The following is a 21,049-nucleotide window of genomic DNA, read 5'->3' as shown; positions in this document are numbered from 1 at the left end:
CGTCTGGGGGAACGTTCGCAGGGACAGGCTGACAGGCAGGCAGGCAGGCAGGGTCGGGCGTGGGAGTGCAGAGAGGAGATCACGTGGCAATACCAGGATGCAGCTCCTCGAACTCTCAATAATAAATTACTAAGAATAAAAATTAAAAAGTTGAGAGGGAGGGAGAAAGGGAAATGACCGGGTATTGGAGGTGGAACGGGCCCTTCCTTTAGGGTACAACGACGGGAATGTTGCACTGGGGCTGACGGATGGGGAGGGGAGGAGTGAAGTTTAATAATGATAATAATAAAGGAAAGGTGAAGGTTGCTGAGCCCTGGCCTTGTCCTCCGATCGGCGGTCGACGATCAGGTCTTCTTGTCTCTGGTCCTTATGGCCCGTTCGATGGCCCGTTCAAGCGCTTAGATGAAAGAATAGGAATAGCTGGAGCTGGTCAGATAGCAGCGAACAGCAGGGAAAGCAGTTGGCAGAAGGATAGAATGAAGAGACGAGAATGCGTTCTTACGAAATGTGAGGGGAGGAACGAAAGGAGGGGAAGGAAACGGTAATGTAATCCTAGGTTGCACAAGGGTAAAGGAGCACCACTGCTTGGGGGTGTATTAAACAAGCCTGGTGTCCTGAGCTCGGCTCCTGGACTTACTTGACTAACCGATTTGAGGAGATTAGCAAAAAAAAAAAAAAAAAAAAAGAAGGGAAAAAGGAAAAAGGGGACCAGATGAACAAGAAGACCACAGGAGGGAAGATGGAGGGGAGGAGAGGGGGGAGGGAGAAAGCAGAACAGACAGACGGTCCTGACGGAAGAGGAGGAACTGAGAGAGTGAGGAGCGGGGGAAAGCAATAATAAGAAACAACAATAATAACAACAATCTTGACCATAACAATAAGAAAATGATTACGCCAGTTGACTGCGACCAAATACTATGTATCAGCCCAAGACAAATTGCCTATGCACAGTACATTTTCTTTCGCTTGGACATGATTGAATGGACGTGCATTCCAAAGTCTTCTTTCCTACCGTGGTCACAGAAGCTGGCAGTTGGTCTGCGGAGCACCTCCGTACAGCTTGTTAAGAAGGCGAAAAGGAGGAGGACAGAGACCCGAGGGTGAAAATGGTCTGGACCGGAGAGGAAAAAGGTGCAGGGCTGCAACTCAGTTCGGGCGGAAGTGGGAGGTGCCATCGCAATTTCATTGCTCGTTCAAATCGATGCTAGGCTAAACATGACATCTGCTTTGGTTTAGTCTGGGCGAGCAGCAGCCTTCTCTACATCACTAAAAGTACATTATCCACCCTCCTCCCCATGCTTTCATCCTCTACTTTAGCTTGAACCAATCACCCGCGTTTATCCCCGAGTTCAAGCGCACAGGGACCCATTGGATAGGCAGGTGTTTCCACCGCAGATGACCAGAGTGGGCATAATCCAGGGGTATCAGCATCAATGATCTCATTGAGGTCGGTGATACTCAATACAGGCACCGGCACCTGCTTCCATGATGTCTTTTTGCTCTACCCATCCTCCTCAGCAATCGATCTCTTCTTCAATCAGCCGAACCTGGGCTAATTCATGCAGATGAACCTTGCTTCCCATTTGTACTTCACTTCCATACAAAATAACAGCTAATATTACTACCACGAGCGATCAGACTGACTAGTCAGTAGCACAGAATCTTTGATTCAATGTCAATTCTTGAGATCCTGCACCGGACGGATTCCGCCAGATACCGGCCGACCAGCTCTAAAGACGGCGATAGCCAATGTGCCTTACAGCTCCACCCTCTTGCTCGCTCGTATTCCGATCGCAGGCTCATCTGTGGCAGGCTGGCAGTTCTCCGACTCCACCAATTTCTGGTTCTACAGGGCCAACCTTATTGATCTAATCCTCCGCCATTGGCATTCGCATGCGATCGGCTCGCGACCCTCTTCAATGATGATGTTCATCCATGCGTCCAAGACCACTAGTTGACCTTGGCCCACAATAGCTAACCGCCATCTCTACCTTATCACAAATTCACAGTGCGTTCGGGGCGGAGCAAGCCTGTATTCCCGACTGAGCCTGCGAATCAGAAGTCACACAACCAGCTGAGCCCAGGCCTCAGGTCCGTGCATCCCCTCCCAAGAGGGATTTCGTGGATTCGCGGGCAGGTGGCTCATTTCCCTATCATGCAGCAAAGATCGATATTTTCCGCTGTAGACTTGATCAAAGGCACACGTACCGCGACTACCTGCATGCGTACAGTTCAATGTAGCCGAAGTGTGTCTACTCCGTATTACTCTGCGCCCTCTTCGCCCCCCGGTCATCGCCCGCATGGAATCGAGATTATCGCCATAGACGCTCCTGTATCCGGTCGCTACTCCGTACAGGTGGGCTAAGTCAGCTATCTCAAGGGTGTGGCATGCACGCTTGCACAACCTGTAATAAATCATTCCAGTGAGGTTGAATGCGGAGCTGGCAATGAACTCTTAAGCGCCCATCAATGCTCGACGGCTTTCCGATAGTGATCACACACCCACGCGATGTCATCAGAAAAAGAGGTCTAAAGCCACCAGAGGCAGGTCCGTCAGGGGCCATCTCGACCCCCCTTGATTTAAAGGAGTATGATACGTACACGCCTGAAGGTAGATGTATGTATGTATGTATGGATCTTGCAACATCCGCATTAGCCTTAAGCTTCCGGGTAATTGGCGCACCTCGTGCTTCTGGGGGGACGCCGAACACTTCGAAGTTCGAACTCACGGCAACTTTGCCCGTTAACAAAGCTTAACCCAGTTTACGAGTATGTACTGTAGTCACTCAGACTACAAAGGTCCTTTGAACCGCATTCTTACTGTGTGCTTCCCGCCCACGATATCTCCGCCATCAAGGCCGAGGGCACCATATAGTGGCAACCCCGCAAAAGTGGCCCACCAGATTTGGGCATCCGATGTCTCAAAACCTTGAAAACAGCCTTGATGCCCAGAATCGATCGCTCGTATCGTTACGCAAGATTGGAATCGCTACGAATTGTGCCTCTAGCAGGACAACCCCGGCTTAGCTGCAGTGACCTTGGTCCCCTTTGGGATAGCGGGCGCTTACGCGGGCGCCGGGCGCCCGGGTGTACTGTACCTAGAGGTGCACCACCACTGTAATGGACTGCGATGAGTTTCCATACAGCCTTGAGATCGCGGGAACCTGGGGTTCTCTTTATTACTGGCCAGTAGGGATAAAATCGAGGGATCAATCCTTGATTCACAGTGCATCCACCCAGAGAGACAAAGGGTAGAGGAAGCCTGAAGGGAGAGAAGAAAAAAAAAAGAAGGGGTGATGGGCGAGTGGGCCGAGAGTCACCCGGAGGCTTGGCTTGCGGGCTGGCCGAACCGAGACAGGAGACTACACTTTCTCTACTCGACCATCCGTTGTTGAAACTACTCAATGTACATAATGATGGCTTATAACTTTCAAACGCCATGTCGACAGCCAAGTCGCAAAACTACACATCTATCAACAAGAATCTATATGCATTACTGGTTTGCTACATAGACTCTTATTTCAACGGAAGGCTGCTCAGCTACCCGGCCGTAACCGCAAAGAATAGAAAGACTGCCACACAGGTGAACCACACAGTGCCATCGTATCTACTTAGTACCTGCTTGATGGAAACAAAGGCAGTCAGTCGGGTGAGCATCCAGCAATGATGTATAACTAACTAGTTAATCTGGTCTTACTGAGTAATCTTCATCAAATGATCATTCCTGATTTCCGGACAGAGTCACATACCTACTGAGTACTGTATGTGTAGCAGCGACCGACGTCAGAGTCTGGGGACTCCGCACGTGAGTCTCCGCCTCTCCGCAGGGTTGGTTGGCCCGAGGTCTTCACATGCGCGCAACTCCGCCATTAGCTTCAACGAGTACCAAGAATGTGACCTGTTGCCTGAGTTGTCTCTGACTCCTTCTTCCACTTCCACATCACAGCTCCTTCGCATCTTCACCAGCTTACCCCACGTTGCAACACAGCACTTTCTCTCGACCCTCATGGCCCTCAGTGTCCGAACCTGAGGGCGACAACTGCTGCACCGGCAGCCTGCGATCGTGGCAATCATACACCACCTCTCGGGGTCCCGCGGCCTGTCAATGAGACGGAGAAATGGCCGCTCAATCGACGCTCCAGCATCGGGAGGATCCTCTCGTGGTATTGTACCACTACTATGTCAACCTCACTCGTGCCCGGATAAAGCGCTCTTCGAAAGCGGCCAAAACCGTCGCCACTATCGCTTTAATCCTCTCGATCTTGGGAACTGGATACGGAGGCTATAAATGGTTTCGCGAGAGGTCGCAGGAGCATGCACAGGGCAGGCGGTTACTACGCCGGAACTCTGGGATCAGAGGGAAGGATGGAACCCGGACCATATACGTACCCTACAAGGGATCCATGACCTCGAAGGTCAAGATCTACCCAACCAAACCCACGACGTTTGATGCGCACCGGCGACTGTTTCTAAACCCTCCTGCTGCCGCCCGCGTCGGGGACGGCGCGTCCAGTAACCAGACCCCACCGCCGATGACGAAGCCAGGCCTGAACCTCGCTTTCCTGCATCAGTTCCTCAGCCTGGGGAGCATCATGGTGCCCCGATGGAGCAGTAAGGAGACGGGTCTTCTGATGGGTCATGGCGTTTTCCTGCTCCTACGGACGTATCTCTCTCTCTTGATTGCACGCCTTGATGGCGAGATCGTGCGAGACCTGGTCGCCGGTAAGGGCCGGGCCTTTGCCTGGGGCATCGTGAAGTGGTGTGGCATTGGAACACTTGCATCATACACCAACGCCATGATCAAGTTCCTCCAGTCAAAAGTGTCTATCGCGTTCCGGACCCGCTTGACGCGGTACATCCATGATCTCTACCTTACCAACGACAATAACTACTACAAACTGATGAACCTGGACGGCAGCATCGGCCAAGGGGCGGACCAGTTCATCACGCAAGACCTCACCCAGTTCTGCACTGCAGCGGCATCGCTTTATTCCTCGATGGGCAAGCCGTTGGTAGACTTGTTCGTCTTCAATTACCAGCTGTATCGCTCCTTAGGACCGTTGGCTCTGACTGGAATCCTCACTGGGTATTTCAGTACGGCGGCAGTCCTTCGGAGACTCTCGCCTCCTTTCGGCAAATTGAAAGCGGTCGAAGGGAAGAAAGAGGGTGACTTCCGTAGCTTGCATTCCCGACTCCTCGCGAACGCGGAGGAGATCTCGTTCTATGGGGGCGCAGACATCGAACGCGTGTTTCTGGCAAGAAGCTTCAAAGACCTCCAGCGGTGGATGGAGGGGATTTACAGTCTGAAGATCCGGTACAACATGCTCGAAGATGTTATCCTGAAGTATGCTTGGTCTGCATTCGGTTATCTCGTTACGTCCCTGCCGATCTTCCTACCTGCGTGGGGCGGATCGGGCGGCGCCCTGGAGTTGCTCGATTTACCGGAAGGCACCGGTCGTGAGCGCGACCGCATGAGAGAGTTCATCACGAACAAACGCTTGATGCTGTCATTAGCGGACGCGGGCGGCCGTATGATGTATAGCATCAAGGACATTTCGGAACTGGCCGGGTACACATCCAGAGTCTACAGCCTCATCTCCACCCTCCACAGGGTTCACGCAAATGCATACTACCCTCCGCGGGACTCTGGTGCGGAACTATACTCCTTGGCCGACGTTCAGGGAACCGTCCACAATGGTTTCGATGGCGTGCGCCTCGAGCAGGTTCCTATCGTTGCCCCATCCCTCTATCCCCGCGGCGGTGACGAGCTTCTGGAGTCGCTGTCGTTTGTCGTGCACTCTGGAGACCATCTCCTGATCTCTGGACCCAATGGCGCCGGCAAGTCCGCCATTGCGCGGGTTGCTGCCGGGGTGTGGCCGGTGTATCGTGGCTTGGTCAGTCGGCCACGGGGTTTCGGGCTCGATGGCATCATGTTCCTGCCTCAGCGGCCGTATCTTAGCGTTGGAACCCTGCGGGATCAAGTCATCTACCCCCACTCGGAGATCGACATGCGCGAGGCGGGAGTATCGGACGCTATGCTGCAAAAGGTTCTGGATGATGCCCACTTGGGCTACCTTCCCTCGCGGGAGGGCGGCTGGGACTCGCGGAAAGAGTGGAAGGATGTATTGAGCGGTGGAGAGAAACAGCGCATGGCCATGGCTCGCATCTACTACCACGAGCCGCGGTACGCGTTCCTTGACGAGGGGACCTCTGCGGTCTCGTCCGACGTGGAGGGTCTGCTGTATGATCGAGCAAAAGAGCGGGGGATCACGGTCATTACGATCTCCACGCGCGCGTCGTTGAAGAAGTACCACACCTATAGCTTGAACATCAGCATTGGCGCGGAGGGAGGACAGTGGGAGCTGGAGAGGATTGGCACCGCCAAGGAGAAGCTGGGAGTCGAGAAGGAGATCCAGGAGATCCGCAAGCGATTGGACAAGGTAGAGGAGTGGAAACGGCGGCGTGAGGAGATTGAGGAGGAGTTGCGCAAAGTCTGGGTGGAAGAGGGGGAACTTGCTCCTCCACCTTATGAGGCCGGCTCTGAAGCTATAGAAGCTCAGTGACAGGGTGTGACTTTTGCTTCATTTTACATTTGTGATGCGGTTGCAGCATGCTATATATTCACCACCAACAATCGCGTGGTTAGGGAAGCATCTCTATACCATGTCACATCACGTCACGTAAAGATTATGATCCTTTGAATAAGATAGCATCCAGCCTGAGTTTGGTCTCAGCTGTAAGCAATTCAATTAGAAGAGCCTGTCATTTTGCTAAGCTTTTTCTTTCCAGTTAATAGATCTCATTTTATTGCCCTGTGAGTCACATGACTGGCAGCCACGGCGATGCGATAGAATCCCAACAATAATGAATTTTTCTACCAATTTTCTAACAATTTCCAAAGCTTCTTTTCCCAGCGATTTTCGACGTTACCTGAATTATCACAGACCGGGCTCCTGTCTCTGAATTATTTTCAAAAAATAATCCCAACTCTTCTGGCTATTGGTGCCGACAAGAATGTCCAGTGGCTTCTTGGGACACCTGGTTTAAGGGTAGCGTAGCCAGGCCAGTTTGCGTCTGCATTTCCCGCGTCTCCCCCAAAGTCACTCTCCCAAAACCTTGCCAAAAACAGAGGCCGCAAGTTAGCGCTATCCCGCGCAGGGTAGACCTGCCTACCAAAATGGTTGACATCAAAATGGAAGGCGAAGATCCCGGGGCGATTGTCATCCCGATTGACTCGACATACAGCGATGGGGATCGCGCTGGCTGGCCGACGGGGGACCGATTCGACATGCCCGACGACAGCTACTATCGGCGCAAGATTGCGAAGCTGTGGGCGCAGAAGGCGGGCTTTTATGAACCTGGTAGGTTTGTACTTCAATGCCTTTGTGGTGAAATTTGGTTGCTTTTTTTTTTTTTTTGGTCTTGTTTCTAGTAGCTATGTATACCTAAGTATAGGCTTGGGTTTCAGTGATGCTTGCTTGCTTGCTTGTTTCCGTTCCGCCGTACAAGATGTCTCTCGTTTGCTGCTTGTCTCAAGTTCGGTGTAACGTCTTTTCCTTTGGGGTTTGCTTGATGGCTCTCTTTTTACACCAGAGTCTTTACTTGTATTCCAGAGTTGTCTGGCTGGGTTAATATCTCTTAGTTCTTGTTGTGAATTTCTCTATTTGGTGCATTGACTGTTCTATGTTCGACCTCATGCGCATGCACATGATGTGCACGATGGAAGTACCGTGATCCTGCACATCTTACTTTTATGTCCACGGCTGCCTCAGACAGATGCTGATATAGATACAGGAAAGGAATACATCCTGGATACTTTACCAGACGGATATGCGATCTTTGACAGACCGCGCGGAACAGATCCTGATATCGTGAGTTGCACGACCGGTATCTGTTGAGTGACTCTTCTAACAGTGAATAAAACCCAGCGAGATCGTTTCCTCTACGGCCATCCTATCCAACAATACTTCTACTCTACCGTCCAGTTCTTTCCGCATTTCTGCCACCTGATGAGCCGGGGCAAAGAGCCCTGCTCCTGCATTCTCTGCGAGAAGCTAGCTAAGCGCAAGAAAGGTACGTCCTGAAGATTTGGGATTGCTTCTTGGAAAACTACTGACGTGGTGCGTAGACGGCGTTCCGATCGGAAGAGGAGTTGGCCGGCCTCGTGGACGACCTCCAGGCTCGGGCACGCGCACGTCGTCCGGCACCAGCACCCCGATCAAGCCGGTAGGCACCCCCGGCAGACGCGGCCGACCCCCAGGCAGTGGCAGGAAACCCGGTCGACCTCCTGGCTCTGCTGTTGCTGCTGCTGCTGCTACTTCTGCTGCTGCTACTTCTGCTGCTGCTGTACGCTCCTCCGGACGACTCCCCGGCCGGCCCTCGGAATCCAGCATGTCATATATCGCCGACAGCGAGGGCACCCCGGACGTGTTCAAAGCCGCGGTCATCAAACTCCGCGCGAAGGGCCAGCTCGACGAAAAGATTACGGAGCCTGTCAGCATGGACTGGCGCGCCGAGCGCACGCCGCTCCGCGAATACCTGGAGAAGCTCAACATGCTCCCGTCGTTTGTGCCGCGCACGGGCGAGCTGGTGCTGTGGACGACGGAGTACGAGGGGAAGCTCGCGTGGAACCCGGAGGCGGGGCAGGTCCAGATCTACCGACACAAGGAATGGCACGGGGCTCCCGAATGGCGCGCGGGCGTCGTCGGCCAGCTCCCGGAGGAAGATGTGGTCTTGCAGGATATCGTCGTGACGACGCCGAAGAAATGGGGGCCGAACTACTCGGGCTTCCGGGTGGAGACGTTCCCGGACCCCAACAGCGAGGATAAGAGCTACTCCCTGCAGCACAAGTATGTGCCCATGAAGTGCATCCGGCCGTTCGGCGCGTACGAGCATTTCCTGCAGGGGGTGCCACGGGAGGAAATGCATCCGTCCATCGAGAATGCCCTGACCGTCATGGCTTCGTTCAGCGTGTTGGAGAAATACCGCTTTCGGGGCACGTGGCCTGATGCCGCGATCTACTGTCGTGGGATCTTTCTGGGGGCGGAATTCCTGGCGGTCGGCGACGCGGTGCGGCTCAAACCGTCGGGGTGCGATGCAGATACAGTCGGTCCTGCGACAGCACTCACTCCCAACGTGATGGTCATCCACGAGATCCGCCTCGAGCTGAAGAAGTGTGACGCCGACCCGCGATCCAGACAACTGGCTGAGACGTACCAGGTGCGCATCCAGGGCAAAGTGTACACGAACGACCGCGAGCGCGCCGCAGCACTCCTACAACGGAGCTCAAACTCCCCGCAACCCCCACCAAAGCCCCTCACCTCGGACGAGATCGCGAGCACCTTCCACTACGTCGGCATGAGCGGCTACGGCGAGTGGTACCCGCTCCACTCCGGCGCCCTAGTCAATGTCTCCCAAGACATGATCCTGGGCCGCTGCTACGAGCCCGACGCGATGCAGCTGCTATTCCGCTCGCCGGCGCTCCACTACGATCTGCACGGGGTGCTGCGCGGCCGGGCGTACTCGCGGGCGACCGACGAGCGCATCCGCCCCGGCAAGCGGTGGTTCTGGGGCGATTTCCGCACGCAGACGCTGGCACTCGACACGCTCAACGGCGAGGACGTGGGCCACTACAGCGACGTGCGCGACGTCAAGATGTGGCGGGCCAATTTAAGGGTGATCGACGGCACGGCCAGGGCGGCGGACTTCCGCGACGCGAAGATCCCCGGCGACGTCGGGCGGCCGTCGACCAAGACGGCGTCGAACTTCGCGAAGGTCGGCAAGCTCAGTAAGCTGGTGAGCACGGGGTTGGGGGCGGTGGACGGCAGTGCGCCGGCGAGTTCGGCAGAGGATGGCGATGGCGATGGCGATAGCGATGGTGCTGTCTCTGGCGGGGAGAGTGAGTCCGAGGAGGAAGAGTATACGCTACGGATCGATCAGTTGCGGGGTGGGACTGAGGAGACTGAAGGAGGGGACTACGTTCCAGGACCGGGCACCACCGAGCAGGAACCGCAGAACAAACGAGCGCGCATGATGGAAATGATGTAGTGTAGCTTAGCTTCAGATATTTACTGCCTGCATCTGACCCAACACAAATAACTCCCAACCCCAAACCCCCCTATCCATAATATCCATAATAAAACCCCCCTAATAAGTCCGCGCCACCACCCCCCGCGCAAAATCCGCAAAAGAAACCCCCGGCTGCACCTCCTCCTCCAAATTCGGCTGCGTGAACACCGCCAACGTATTCCTGGCGATGCTCCGGCCCTCCAACCCTTTCCTGGCGCCCTTCACAAAATGCGGCACCGCGCGGAACTGGCCCCTGGTAATCAACTGCAGCGCCTCGCCCGTCTGAAACGCCAAACAATCCCGGGGGATATTGACCTTGACGATCTGGCCGGTGCGGGACTTGATATACAGTCCGGCGGAGGGATCAGGCGACGCGGCCAGCTCCTCCAGCGGGTTTTGAGGGGCTGCAAGGTCCTGGTCGGCCTCATCCACAAACATCGCCGACGTCAACCCCGTCAAACAGCTGTGATCGAGGTGCGTGGCGCACCAGTCATCATCATCATCATCCCCCTCATCCTGGACACCGGGCTGGGTCGGGAAGTAGTGCAACAACCGCGCCTTGGTCGTCAAACTGCCCCGCACCACCTTCTCCAGATACCCAGGCACATAGCCGTCGACGTTCTCGGCCGCGAAGCGGTCGCACGCCCGCGCCACCAGCGCCGCCGTGTCGATGATCATGCTGCACAGCTCGCGGACGCTGGGCTCGAAGCTGGGCAGCCGCGCGCCCGCGGGCCAGATGTTCGGCGCCGTGTACTCCGGTAGGTCCGGGTGGTCGGCGGCGGGCGCCCCCTGCAGGTCCGCCGACTGGTGGAAGGCGCAGTTGAGGTAGTAGCTGCCCTTGTGGGTGTCGTGGACCCCCGGGCGCAGGGTCTCCTTGCCGTGCGACCAGCCCACGAGGTATTTGGCCGGGGCGCACGTCAGGGCTTCGAGTTCGTCCGCCGGGAGCGCGGCGAGGTACGAGGCGTTCGAGAGGACTTGGGCGCGCAGGTGGGCGAAGTTTTCCGGGAGGTCTTTGACGATGATGATCCCCAGGGAGGAGGGGCCGAAGGCTTCGGTTAGCGTGGGGAAGGTTATGGTTCCTTTTCTTGTGGTCAGTTTTGGGGTTGTTCTTCTTGGGGTGGGGGGTTCGGGATACTGAGGGGATATCGAGGGGATATCGAGGGGATATTGAGGGGACATTGAGGGGGAATGTATGGATGCTGATATGCTAGTGTGCAGAGTAAGGTCGAGCTTACCATCGATCAACTCCTTCAGGCTCACGGTCACGGCCTGGCCTTGCGGAATGTTTTCTAGAGTCATGCTGATGCAGTATATTCGGTGATGCCACAAAGACCTGACTGCTGGGAATGAAAGAAAAGACAAAGAAACAACAAAAAAAAAAGAGATGATTCCCAGAGATAAATTCTTCCCCAGACAAAATTTGGCTCGGCCCGCTCCGATGCCCGCTTATCAACGGCTTATCGGCTGTCAGCCCAGTATTTGCCGAGGAAGATACGTCCGCCGTAGATATACTGTTTGGCATGGGATGGACGGAGATCTGGCGATAGGAGAAATCGGGATTATGTGGTATCTATGGTACAGTTCGTGGTAATGTACAATGCAGTGATGTGGCTGATGAACACCCTCTAAATCTTCTCCACCTCCTCCTCGCCAACCTTCTCTGTCTTCTCAGACCGACGAGTGACCTGCCGCAGATTGCCAAACGGAAGCACATCACTGATCTTCTTGGCCCCCGTGAACAACATGCACAGCCGATCAATCCCGCACCCCCAGCCTCCGGTCGACGGCAATCCCCATTCCAGCGCCTCCAGGTAGCTCTCGTCGATCTCCTCGGTCTCGTTGGCCTCCTTGCTGAACCGCACCTGGTCCTCGAACTTGCGCCGTTGCTCGAAGGGAGAGTTCTCCTCCTCGTACGTGTTGACCACCTCCCGGCCCTCGATGAACAGCTCGGCGCGCGCGGCAACGCGCTGGCCTGTCGTCGGGTCGATGAAAGACTTGGACAACGGAGACAGACATTCGGGCGGATTGATGATGAAGGTGGGGTCGATGCACTGCGGCTCGACATATCTGCTGCAGAGCTCGTCCAGGAGACGCGGAAGGGTTGGACTGGAGGGTTCAGGTAGGGAGAGGTCGCGATACAGTTCCTTGACCTGCGTTAGGGCGTCTGGGGCAGTAAGCTCAGGCAGTTTGCGGCCGATGGCCTCCTCGATTCCGGTGATGAAGTCGATGCGACGGAATGGCGCAGTAAAGTTCGCCTCGGTGGGGGTGAACGTGTTATTGGCGTTCACCTCCTCGATACGGGTCGACAAGCCCGAGAGAAGCTTCTCCGTAATCGAGATCAGCTCTTCCAGGTTGGCATAGGCGTGATAGAATTCACAAGTAGTAAACTCCGGGTTGTGTGTCTTGTCCAGCCCTAGATTTCCGCTGTCAGCACACTCGTCCACTTCGTGGTCCGCGCGAACATCCCTACCTTCGTTGCGGAACGAGGGCCCAATCTCAAACACTCGATCAAACCCTCCAACGACCAACCGCTTCAACCACAGTTCCGGCGCGATGCGCAGAGACAGCTGCCGGTCGGGGAACTCGGTGGCAGATGTATGGAAGGGGCGTGCAATTGCACCCCCTGCTACTGCCTCGAGAATCGGGGTGTTGACTTCCATAAAGTCTCGGTCGACGAAAAACTGGCGGACATATTGAATGATAGCCGAGCGGGCGCGGATGATGTCTGCCGTTCGCTGATCTGCCAGAAACTGAACATGACGAGGATATGGGGAGGTCTCGTGCTTATGGGCGTCCAACGGCACATCGTGCAGACAAGGCGAAAGGAGCTGAGGCAGTTGAGTCGCCAAGATGGTGAGCTCGCCTCGTCCGGTGCGGTGAGGCCTACCGGTTACGGCTGGGGGAGAACGTGAAGGTTCAGTCGACGACCGACGGAAATACAAAGGGTGTACTGGTAGATGGAACATACAGAAGGCATCACCACGGCGAAGCAGCCGCGAGAAATCTCGGAAGTGTTCGGGAGTCACCCCTTCCAACTGACGGATATTGCACATCACCTGCACTTTATGGCCATTTTGCGACATGTCGAAGAAGATCAACTTGTTGCCAGCCAGTCTAGAGGTACGTATCCTACCTACTGATCTAAGTACGGGGACAACATGTGGTAGAGCGCCAGCTGAGGCAGAGACCTACCATGGACAACAACCGTGTCTCCTTCTACTTCATTATAATCTAGGTGGTAGTAGCGGTCACGGAATTCCGCAGTGCTCATGGAGTTTTCATTGCTCTCAAGCCGAGGATATGCCTCGGAAAGTGTCTTTTGGACCTCCTGCAGACGCTCCTTGTAAACTCTTTCCGGGGAGGCTGCGCTGCTGCTATGCCTTGACGCATTGGCAGCAGTGAGGCGCTGATTTACTCGAGTAAACTGGCCACTGGGCTGCAGAATCTGTGTACGGGTTGAGATGGGTACTCCTGTGCTGAAGATTTCGTATTAGCAGTTGCACTTGACGATTGAATGCAAGCGTGCCAGAGAAGAAGGTATTAGAATCAGATGACATTAGTCTTCCAGTTACGCTCATTACGTGGAGGTTTCCCTCCAGGCATTCGGTGCAGCGGTTCTGAAAAATGGAAGGGTATGTCTCATCATAAAAAAACCAGTTGCAAGGCAGTGGTAGTGCCGCTTGAGATAACTCACCTAGACAGAAGCCTTCCGGCTCTCAGCCGTGACGCCCACTGCGGGCGAATTGATTGCATTGAGAAAGAAGAATGACAAGGACTGAGTGCTCACATCATTTGCAGCGATGACGGGAAAAAGAAAACTAGAGCAGGTTGTGTGCGGAAGAGAGGCAGGGGAAAAAGGCCAGCCGACAGAAAATCCTGAGGCGGTGAGAGGAAGCAAGCCCGCTCGCTCCGACTTTCCTTCCGCTCCCGGAGCTTCAAACAAGCAGAGCGAGAGACTTGAGTTCTATCTATACAACTCTTAACCTTCTGTTCGACTTCAAATGTGAGCGCCACGCTTCCCAAAGCTTCTCCATCAATTGCCGACTTGCTAATCTATAGCTCTAGCTCACCCCACCTCTCACACACCCCCCACCATCACAATGTCTTTCCTCTTTGGCGGTGCCCCCAAGATGTCCTCGGAGCAGAAGATTGCTGCCGCTGAGACCGAGGTGGAGATGATTTCCGACATGTTCAACCGGTGAGTCGACATCTGCGTGAAGCTGCCCTTCTGACCCTCGATGACCGCCCTCCCTACACCATCTGTATCGGCAGGAAACTGACCACCGATAAACAACTAGCCTGACCGAGTCCTGCACCAAGAAGTGCATCCCCAACGACTACCGCGAAGGCGACCTCAACAAGGGCGAGTCCGTCTGCCTCGACCGCTGCGTGTCCAAGTTCTTCGAGGTCAACATCAAGGTCAGCGAGAAGATGCAGGGTGAGGCCGCCAACAGACAGGGTGGCATGGGCATGGGCATGTAAAATGTTGATTGAAATACTCTGGGGCTCAAAACTGTTTCCATTTATGTACTTGTATAATTGATTGGGTCTTCTTTTTTTCCGGGGAAAGTGGTGCGTGCATGTCTTCAGGATTTCTTGCGCTACATTTACCCGTGATGACATATGGTTCTAGCATTTTGGATGACATTGTCTCTCACGCATGGAAAGTGGTTGAATGGTTTATGGGATAAGATAGCATTGAGCATTGGGAATGAATTCTATCCTGGATGTGAAGGTTCTGTCTTTATTGCTCGTGTCCAGGTAGAGCTATTGCATTAAAGGACTCGGGAAGCATGAAGATATTCCCATCGAGCATGACATAAGATGTGGCTGAGATGCTGAGCTGTGGCTGGTGGCTGCTTTGACTGGACCACTCAAGTTGACCTGCCCAGTAGGCAGCTGCGTTCTATGCACCGTTAGTGGCGTTCATTGTTCTAGAAGCCAGTCCTGAAAAGGCAATACGAAGTTCTTCAGACTACTACTCCTAAACCATGTTCAAGGATGATCTGGTTCTTATTGAGTCGAGTTGATAATTGTCCTCGATAAAACCCTCGGCTCACCGCTCCCTGATAAGTTGCAACGGAAATCCCCTTGTGACGTCGTCGGCTGCAATGCCCGGCAACCAAGAGGAAACGCACCGCACCGCACCGCACCGCAACGCAACAACCACCCGCTTCACGGCCAACAACGCCTGTGCTTTTCTCCCTTCACCCTCGCCAAATATATCCTCACGGGATGACATGGACTGACGGCTGCTAGCTTGGCACCTCACGTTGAAGCTTGAGGCTCCATCAGCGCCCCCATCCCTTCCCCCCTCATCCTGTTCGAAGTTTCTCGGATATGTCAATGGCACTTGCTTTCTTTACCGCCGGTCCAATCGAGAGAACACCCCTGGAGGGTTAACTATTCTGTGTCGCGTTCTTCTTTCTACTCTTACAACGTGCGAGCTCTAGTTCCCTGGCTGGTTCTAACGCTCGTCTCCTCGCTACCCTCCTCGCCCAGAAATCGAGGCTGTACTCATCCCTTATGTGTTAGGGAAGCTGGTACCGTTTCCTACGCCATGCCACCATCATCGCCTACGCAGACTGGTGGGCCTGCCACACCTGCTGCGATAGCAACACGAGAGCCGACCAAAACAGTACCGAAAGAGAGTCCGCTCGTGCAAACGAACGGCCCCGACGGACAGTCGTCGCCGCCCCCACGGCCGGGCCACCAGAAACTCGTCTTCACCGACCCGGTTGCCTTCCGCTACCTGGAGGAGGATCCGGCGACCATAGTTTTACACCGGCGAATGACTCTGGATGGGTACGAGGTCTACATTGTTGAGCAATGGGCGTGCACGCGGATTCATCCAACTTTCATCATCACGACCTACACGGGAGATCCGTCGCACAAAGTCGCCGTCGGGGTGCTAAGCGTCCCGACGGATGAGTCGACGTGGTCGCCCCGTCTGCGGCTGTACTTCAACGCTGTGGTACAATGCCAGGCACAGAAGCGAGACACTCCCCTGGGGACGCTGATGGTCACCGATCTCAGCATCTTTCCGTGCGCCCTGGCACTCATACCCGTCCCGGACGGCGATGTCCTCAAACACAAGGACGATTTCATAGTCAATGAAAACCTTAAGAGGTTAGGTTGCTCGGGCCGTGCCAGCTTGAAGCTGCAACCCCCGTCGCCTGCTACCGAAGCCAAATTCCACCAACTCTACCGCACCAGCGAGAGAGTGCCCCTCTATAGTGCTGTGGTCGAGCTGGTGAAACAGTGCCAGATCGCCCTGATGATGTTCGGCAACCTGGCGCCGGAGTATGTAGACGGTCTGCTCTGTGATATGACCGAGGCAGCCATAGCCGATTGGTGGACCGAGATTGGGATGGACTTGTACAACATCGAACCCAGCGACAGTATGCTGGGCCCCATCTCGGTCTCGGCTCTTCTCGGAACTCTGATCGGGGCCCGGAATCGGCTGCATGCGTTCGGTGCCCCCGTTGGCAAGGACGCATTCGATATCCCGAACCTCAAACGAGGGATCGGGAGCTTCCAGAAATCACAGAAGATGAAACGGACCAGACGGCTGGACCGCCAGACCCTGGACCGACTGCATCGAGTCACTGCGAAAGCTGCGAATGCCGAGGGCTGGACCGACGCGGTGAAGTCAACGGTGGCCGAGCTGAGCGGGCATGGCGGTGAAATGGTGATGGGGATGGTTAGGGGTCGCGAAAAGGGCGGTATCGCCGATATCGAGACTCTGGACATTGACACCTTTGCGCGGCTGGTCAAAGGCGAGAGGGCAAAGTGGCTGTGGAGGGGCAAACCACGCAAGGGTGCCATCGGCGAGTCGTTCGGTGGCGGCCCGGCGGCAGCGGACATGCTTTTCACCAACGACGAGCAAGGCGGCTATCTTTGGACGACGCGGAAGAGACATTCTCAAGAGGACTTGACGGTGGATCGACTGCCACCGGAGGCAGATCGCCCACGGAAACCTTCTGAATCAGCCGCCACCTTCGACGAGAAGGATCAGAACCTGAGTAGTATCGTGCGGAGAGGCGTGAGTGGAAAGGTGTCAGACGCGCGAGCGGGATTTGGCAGATTCAAAGATGCGGTGGGCCTGCGATCACATCCGTCGAAGCATTCCCGGGAGGGGCAATATGGTTATGGCGATTCGTCTCACTTGCCTCCGATTGACAGTGACACCGAACCAAATCAAGCGAGAAAGCCCGATGACGGTGATCCGAACACTGCAGAGCAAGGAAGCATTCATGAGTCCGAGGGCCGAGCTCTCAACGAGGATGCCGCGGCTGCCGAGTCTGTACCAAGCGTTGTGCCCCCACAATCACCCGAAGCAAAGACACCCGCAATCACGGTGGAGGCCGTTCCGGACACTGCCGACTCGGAGTCTGCTCGCAAGGTCCCGGTCTTCCAGCCGCCCTTCGAGGAAGAAGTGCCCGACGAAGAGTCCCGCCGGAGGACCCCTTCGACCGACATCTCCGCCGATCGAGAGCGGACGCCCGACATTGGGATCATGTTGCTGCGCCGGCCGCGGAGTTGCGTCCAGCTGCCAGGCTCGGAGGAGCAGTCGATGCCCGAACTGACCGACGGCCACTGGCCACGGCATCTGTCCTTCAGCACCGTGGAGGAGGTGGTGCTCGGCTGGGATGGGATCGGCGGCAGCATCCAGGAGCGGCCCGACGCCACCCTGGAGGAGGCGATCCTCCACGAGGACGTCCTCGCCTCGGACGCCCGCCTCTTCAGCGCCCAGATCCGCGAGCTGAGCGAGCAGACCGCCCCCTGGGTCGAGCAGCAGGTGACCTCGGTCGACGACCTCAACCGCTGCTTGCACGAGAGCTACGAGAAGATCAACGCCGCCTACCTGGAGCGGCTCGCGGTCTTCCAGCAGCTGCGCGGCAAGTCCACCGACCTGCTGTCCGAGGAGCACACCCACCTCACCGACTACATGCGGCGGGTCGAGCTGATGGGCGCGAAGCTGGACTACGAGCTGCACGTCCTGGAGTCCAAGGTCGAGGACGTCGAGGCCGGGCTCGGGGAGTTCGAACGCCATGTCGCCGACGTGGAGACGAGGGTCCGGTTGCTGGTGCGCGGGGAGAAGGAGAAGGATAGGGAGAGCAGCAGCAACAGCAGCAACAGCAGCAGCAGCAACGGTGGCTCCTGGCTGTCCTGGCTGGGCAAGTTGGCTGGTCTGTAGGGTTGACTTGCGTTGAGTTTGAGTCCAAGTCGCCCGGGACGAAAGAGAATCGTGTGCGCTTCCGTGTGTAAGAAAGTATATTTGCTATCTCTGTTCCAGCACTTCGAGTTGTATACCCCCTGTTCAGTATAGACAAGAAAGAGAATGTAATAAAACGAAACGCAGACGCTAGTATATACCACATTTGTTTTGTGTTCCAGGGATGTGCCTAACCCCCGGCGGGAATTTTGTTTTACCCTGCGCGATGGGTTATAGTAAGGACGGCTCGGCAACATCTAACTACTGTCCATTACGAGTTCTTGGTTCAAAACCAAGCACATTAAACAGTAACGTCATTCTATAACCGGCATTGTCCTGCCGAAATCTAACCGTGCCTGGAAACTCCAGGCCAGCGAAGTTTGATTATTTGCGAGCGGTTGAGGCGGTCGGTCGAAAACCGAGGCTCTCATAGTCTAGGTGTTAGTCTATGTATATAACCGATTCTAGTTACCTGGGAGCGGACCACCCCAACCACCGGTCTCTGGGCTTGCCTGCTCTCTACAACTGACAACAACAACAACAAATCAGATTTCCAGGGCTATCCATTCAGGCTCGTGCATGCGGCTAGATTATCTCGGAAAGAGCTCAAGGGTTTTGGAGCTTGTCTTCGGATTGAAATCATTTTGATCTTTAAAATAGAATAATAGGAAATATGTACACCTACTCCATTCACTCCAGCCCCTGCGCTACGCTTCTGTAAAAAGAAAAACCCCGACTATCCAGCCCGACCCAAGTCCCGATAACGCCGGAAACAGGAAAATGAAAGAATAATAGAAAGACATATAAACAAAAAACAATGTACGTACTGAGTTCTGACCCTGGACGCCCGCTGATTACATGGTAAGGAGGAGGAGGTAGTGTATGTACTTACTTGTAGCCTTGCTTTGACGATGACGCAAAAAGGGTAAGAAAACGACCTAAAGGAACACCTTTCTGGCCTCGCGGGGGTGGCTCTCGCTGGGGCAGTAGGGGCATTTGAACCGGCTGCCCTTGCACAATCGTTTGAGGGATTCCTCGGCAATGACGTGCCCGCAGGGCATCATCATGGGTGGGTTCTCGTCGGTGGTCTGTTCCTTGGAGACGGGACAGACGAAGATGGAGTGGAAGAGGTAGGATGGCGGGAGGGGGATTTCGACCTGCAGGGCGTGAGTATCATTAGAATTCTAGCGGTATGCGGGGATTTTTATTTTCATGGGGCAGTCTTACGGGTAGCTCGTTCTCGGTGGTCCACTCGGTGCGTTTGGCTTTCATGATGGTCTGGAGTTTCAATAGCGTTGGAAGGGCGATTGCGCCGGCGGTGGCGGCGATGTATAGAGGCGAGTCCGCGGAGAGGCCGAGCAGCGAGCAGAACTCGCGCGTGAACGAGTGTGCTACGTCGGACCAGGCCGAGGGGTTGTTGAAGATGCTCCGGTAGGGCGAATCCTGCAGGTTGGGGCTGAAGGCCATCGCGCCCATGAGCTGCTGCACCTCGCGCAGGTATCGGGGCAGGAAGCCGTGGAACTCGCGGCGGGCGTATTCCAGAGCCGCCTGTCGTCCGGCGGGGGTGGGACCCTGCTGCTCGTGGGCCCCGTGGAAGAGCCAGACAAACTGCAGCCGGCAGAGCTCGAACTCGAGGTTGCTCCCCCGCGCCGCCAGCGCCTCGTCATTGTCCCGGGCCCATTGTATGGCGGGGAGCAGGTTGTTGTTCTCTTTCATCTCGTGGAGGATGTAGTACATCGTGGCGAACTGTTTGCGCACCTCGCCGGATGGAACCTCGTCGATGTCGAGGATGGATGCGGCATTCTCGGTGGCGTTCGCCGTGTTGGCTTGCTTTTTCTCCGCCGCCTTCTTTTCCGCCATCTCGGAGAGGAAGGTGGCCGCCACCGAGAACTGCCCCTCCCTCAGCAGATGCATCGCGATGGCCCGGTTGATGAGGTGTTCCTGGGAGGAGAGGAGGTCATGTTCGGTGCTCGGGAGGGGTCTGTCTTTGAAGAGCTAGGAGGACTGTCAGCCAACATCCAGGCGGGGTTTAAAGATCGGACGAATCCGGGCTCCGTGCTACCTTATCCAAGGACTTCGAGTATTTGTTGAGACCGCTATGGGTTTCTTTGAGATTGTCATTGATGGAATCGAAGGAGGCTTTGACCGGATTCTGTAGCTTGGCGAGGATGATTGATGCTTGACTCGGATCTGGTTGCGATCTCCTTGTCAGTATAGTTCGGTGACTGCGGGGTGGTAGGCCCGAGGCGAGAACCAACCTGCAGCAATGGCGTCCCGCGCGTTTTGCAGTAGATCTATCGAGTTTTGTACTGACTTGAGGCCTTGAGCGGCCTTGGTCTTCTTTACGAGCCTCTCATGTTCTTTTTGCACGAGCTCCATGGTGAGGGGGACAGGCTGGAGGCGTATGAAAGCGGTGTCCGAGAGTTACCGCTCTTTGAGGGCGGAGCTGGCAATAGCCATAGATTGGGGGTTCCCAAGACAGGCGTTTGCTTACTGGGGTCTCTGGCAATCGATAAACAAAAGCTTTCAGATTGCGGAGACAGCTGTAATAGTCAGGAAAGTAGAAGAGAAACAGGAAAAGATCGAGAGATGTGGAGGGGGTCACAATGCATGGGCAGGTGAGTGTTCGGAGCAGGTGAGCAGGTGAGCAAAGCAACTCACTCGCTCTCCGTGGTAATACGACACTGTGCTGTCGCAGCTAATTACGACATGTCACGTCACGTGCTGTCGGGTTATCGCCGATACCTGCCGGACAGTCCCTTC

At 55.3% G+C, this 21,049-nt stretch overlaps 7 protein-coding genes across 7 annotated transcripts; 3 read left to right on the top strand and 4 right to left on the bottom strand.

Moving 5' to 3' along the window:
- Nucleotides 1-2,856: 2,856 nt before the first annotated feature.
- On the bottom strand, nt 2,857-3,780 carry BO72DRAFT_271109 (uncharacterized protein). The gene has a single exon (XM_040940201.1). The coding sequence runs from the start codon at nt 3,439-3,441 to the stop codon at nt 2,971-2,973; it is 471 nt and encodes a 156-aa protein (XP_040796605.1). The 5' UTR covers nt 3,442-3,780; the 3' UTR covers nt 2,857-2,970.
- Nucleotides 3,781-4,118: 338 nt separating this feature from the next.
- BO72DRAFT_472335 (uncharacterized protein) lies at nt 4,119-10,047 on the top strand (the record flags this gene model as incomplete). Its single annotated transcript, XM_040947135.1, has 6 exons — nt 4,119-6,559; nt 7,159-7,361; nt 7,795-7,887; nt 8,148-8,226; nt 8,412-8,703; nt 8,866-10,047. 6 exons carry the CDS (start codon nt 4,119-4,121, stop codon nt 10,045-10,047), a joined length of 4,290 nt encoding a protein of 1,429 aa, XP_040796604.1.
- Nucleotides 10,048-10,134: 87 nt separating this feature from the next.
- On the bottom strand, nt 10,135-11,431 carry BO72DRAFT_414518 (uncharacterized protein). Its single transcript, XM_040942544.1, has 2 exons — nt 11,304-11,431; nt 10,135-11,147 (listed from the first exon to the last, which is right to left on the bottom strand). Exons 1-2 carry the CDS (start codon nt 11,365-11,367, stop codon nt 10,147-10,149), a joined length of 1,065 nt encoding a protein of 354 aa, XP_040796603.1. The 5' UTR covers nt 11,368-11,431; the 3' UTR covers nt 10,135-10,146.
- A 262-nt stretch (nt 11,432-11,693) lies between these two features.
- BO72DRAFT_472333 (putative lysyl-tRNA synthetase) lies at nt 11,694-13,821 on the bottom strand (the record flags this gene model as incomplete). The annotated part of the gene is made up of 5 exons (XM_040947134.1): nt 11,694-12,481; nt 12,539-12,964; nt 13,037-13,197; nt 13,227-13,448; nt 13,763-13,821. 5 exons carry the CDS (start codon nt 13,819-13,821, stop codon nt 11,694-11,696), a joined length of 1,656 nt encoding a protein of 551 aa, XP_040796602.1.
- Nucleotides 13,822-13,986: 165 nt separating this feature from the next.
- On the top strand, nt 13,987-14,849 carry BO72DRAFT_452561 (Tim10/DDP family zinc finger protein). Its single transcript, XM_040945751.1, has 3 exons — nt 13,987-14,071; nt 14,134-14,266; nt 14,367-14,849. Exons 2-3 carry the CDS (start codon nt 14,169-14,171, stop codon nt 14,548-14,550), a joined length of 282 nt encoding a protein of 93 aa, XP_040796601.1. The 5' UTR covers nt 13,987-14,071; nt 14,134-14,168; the 3' UTR covers nt 14,551-14,849.
- Nucleotides 14,850-15,628: 779 nt separating this feature from the next.
- Nucleotides 15,629-18,268, top strand: BO72DRAFT_500860 (putative Sin3 complex subunit (Stb2); the record flags this gene model as incomplete). The annotated part of the gene is made up of 1 exon (XM_040948930.1): nt 15,629-18,268. The coding sequence occupies one exon, from the start codon at nt 15,629-15,631 to the stop codon at nt 18,266-18,268; it is 2,640 nt and encodes an 879-aa protein (XP_040796600.1).
- Nucleotides 18,269-18,908: 640 nt separating this feature from the next.
- On the bottom strand, nt 18,909-21,034 carry BO72DRAFT_452559 (ubiquitin-protein ligase RMD5). The gene is made up of 4 exons (XM_040945750.1): nt 20,545-21,034; nt 20,349-20,476; nt 19,514-20,281; nt 18,909-19,443 (listed from the first exon to the last, which is right to left on the bottom strand). The coding sequence occupies exons 1-4, from the start codon at nt 20,663-20,665 to the stop codon at nt 19,225-19,227; spliced, it is 1,236 nt and encodes a 411-aa protein (XP_040796599.1). The 5' UTR covers nt 20,666-21,034; the 3' UTR covers nt 18,909-19,224.
- Nucleotides 21,035-21,049: the final 15 nt, after the last annotated feature.

The sequence above is a fragment of the Aspergillus fijiensis genome (genome assembly GCF_003184825.1).
Source record: "Aspergillus fijiensis CBS 313.89 unplaced genomic scaffold BO72scaffold_73, whole genome shotgun sequence".
NCBI lineage: Eukaryota > Fungi > Ascomycota > Eurotiomycetes > Eurotiales > Aspergillaceae > Aspergillus > Aspergillus fijiensis.
Note: the sequence above shows the minus strand (reverse complement) of the source record. Positions and strands in the feature narration are given on the sequence as shown.

Excerpts from the sequence above, each read along its gene's own strand:
- BO72DRAFT_452561 (XM_040945751.1), top strand. The coding sequence starts at position 14,169 with ATGTCTTTCCTCTTTGGCGGTGCCCCCAAGATGTCCTCGGAGCAGAAG. Across the intron at positions 14,267-14,366 it reads ATTTCCGACATGTTCAACCG|CCTGACCGAGTCCTGCACCA; the intron begins GTGAGTCGACAT and ends ATAAACAACTAG.
- BO72DRAFT_452559 (XM_040945750.1), bottom strand. The coding sequence starts at position 20,665 with ATGGAGCTCGTGCAAAAAGAACATGAGAGGCTCGTAAAGAAGACCAAG. Across the intron at positions 20,477-20,544 it reads GCGGGACGCCATTGCTGCAG|ATCCGAGTCAAGCATCAATC; the intron begins GTTGGTTCTCGC and ends GATCGCAACCAG. Across the intron at positions 20,282-20,348 it reads ACTCGAAGTCCTTGGATAAG|CTCTTCAAAGACAGACCCCT; the intron begins GTAGCACGGAGC and ends CAGTCCTCCTAG.
- BO72DRAFT_414518 (XM_040942544.1), bottom strand. The coding sequence starts at position 11,367 with ATGACTCTAGAAAACATTCCGCAAGGCCAGGCCGTGACCGTGAGCCTG. Across the intron at positions 11,148-11,303 it reads CCTGAAGGAGTTGATCGATG|GAACCATAACCTTCCCCACG; the intron begins GTAAGCTCGACC and ends CCACAAGAAAAG.
- BO72DRAFT_271109 (XM_040940201.1), bottom strand. The coding sequence starts at position 3,441 with ATGGCGTTTGAAAGTTATAAGCCATCATTATGTACATTGAGTAGTTTC.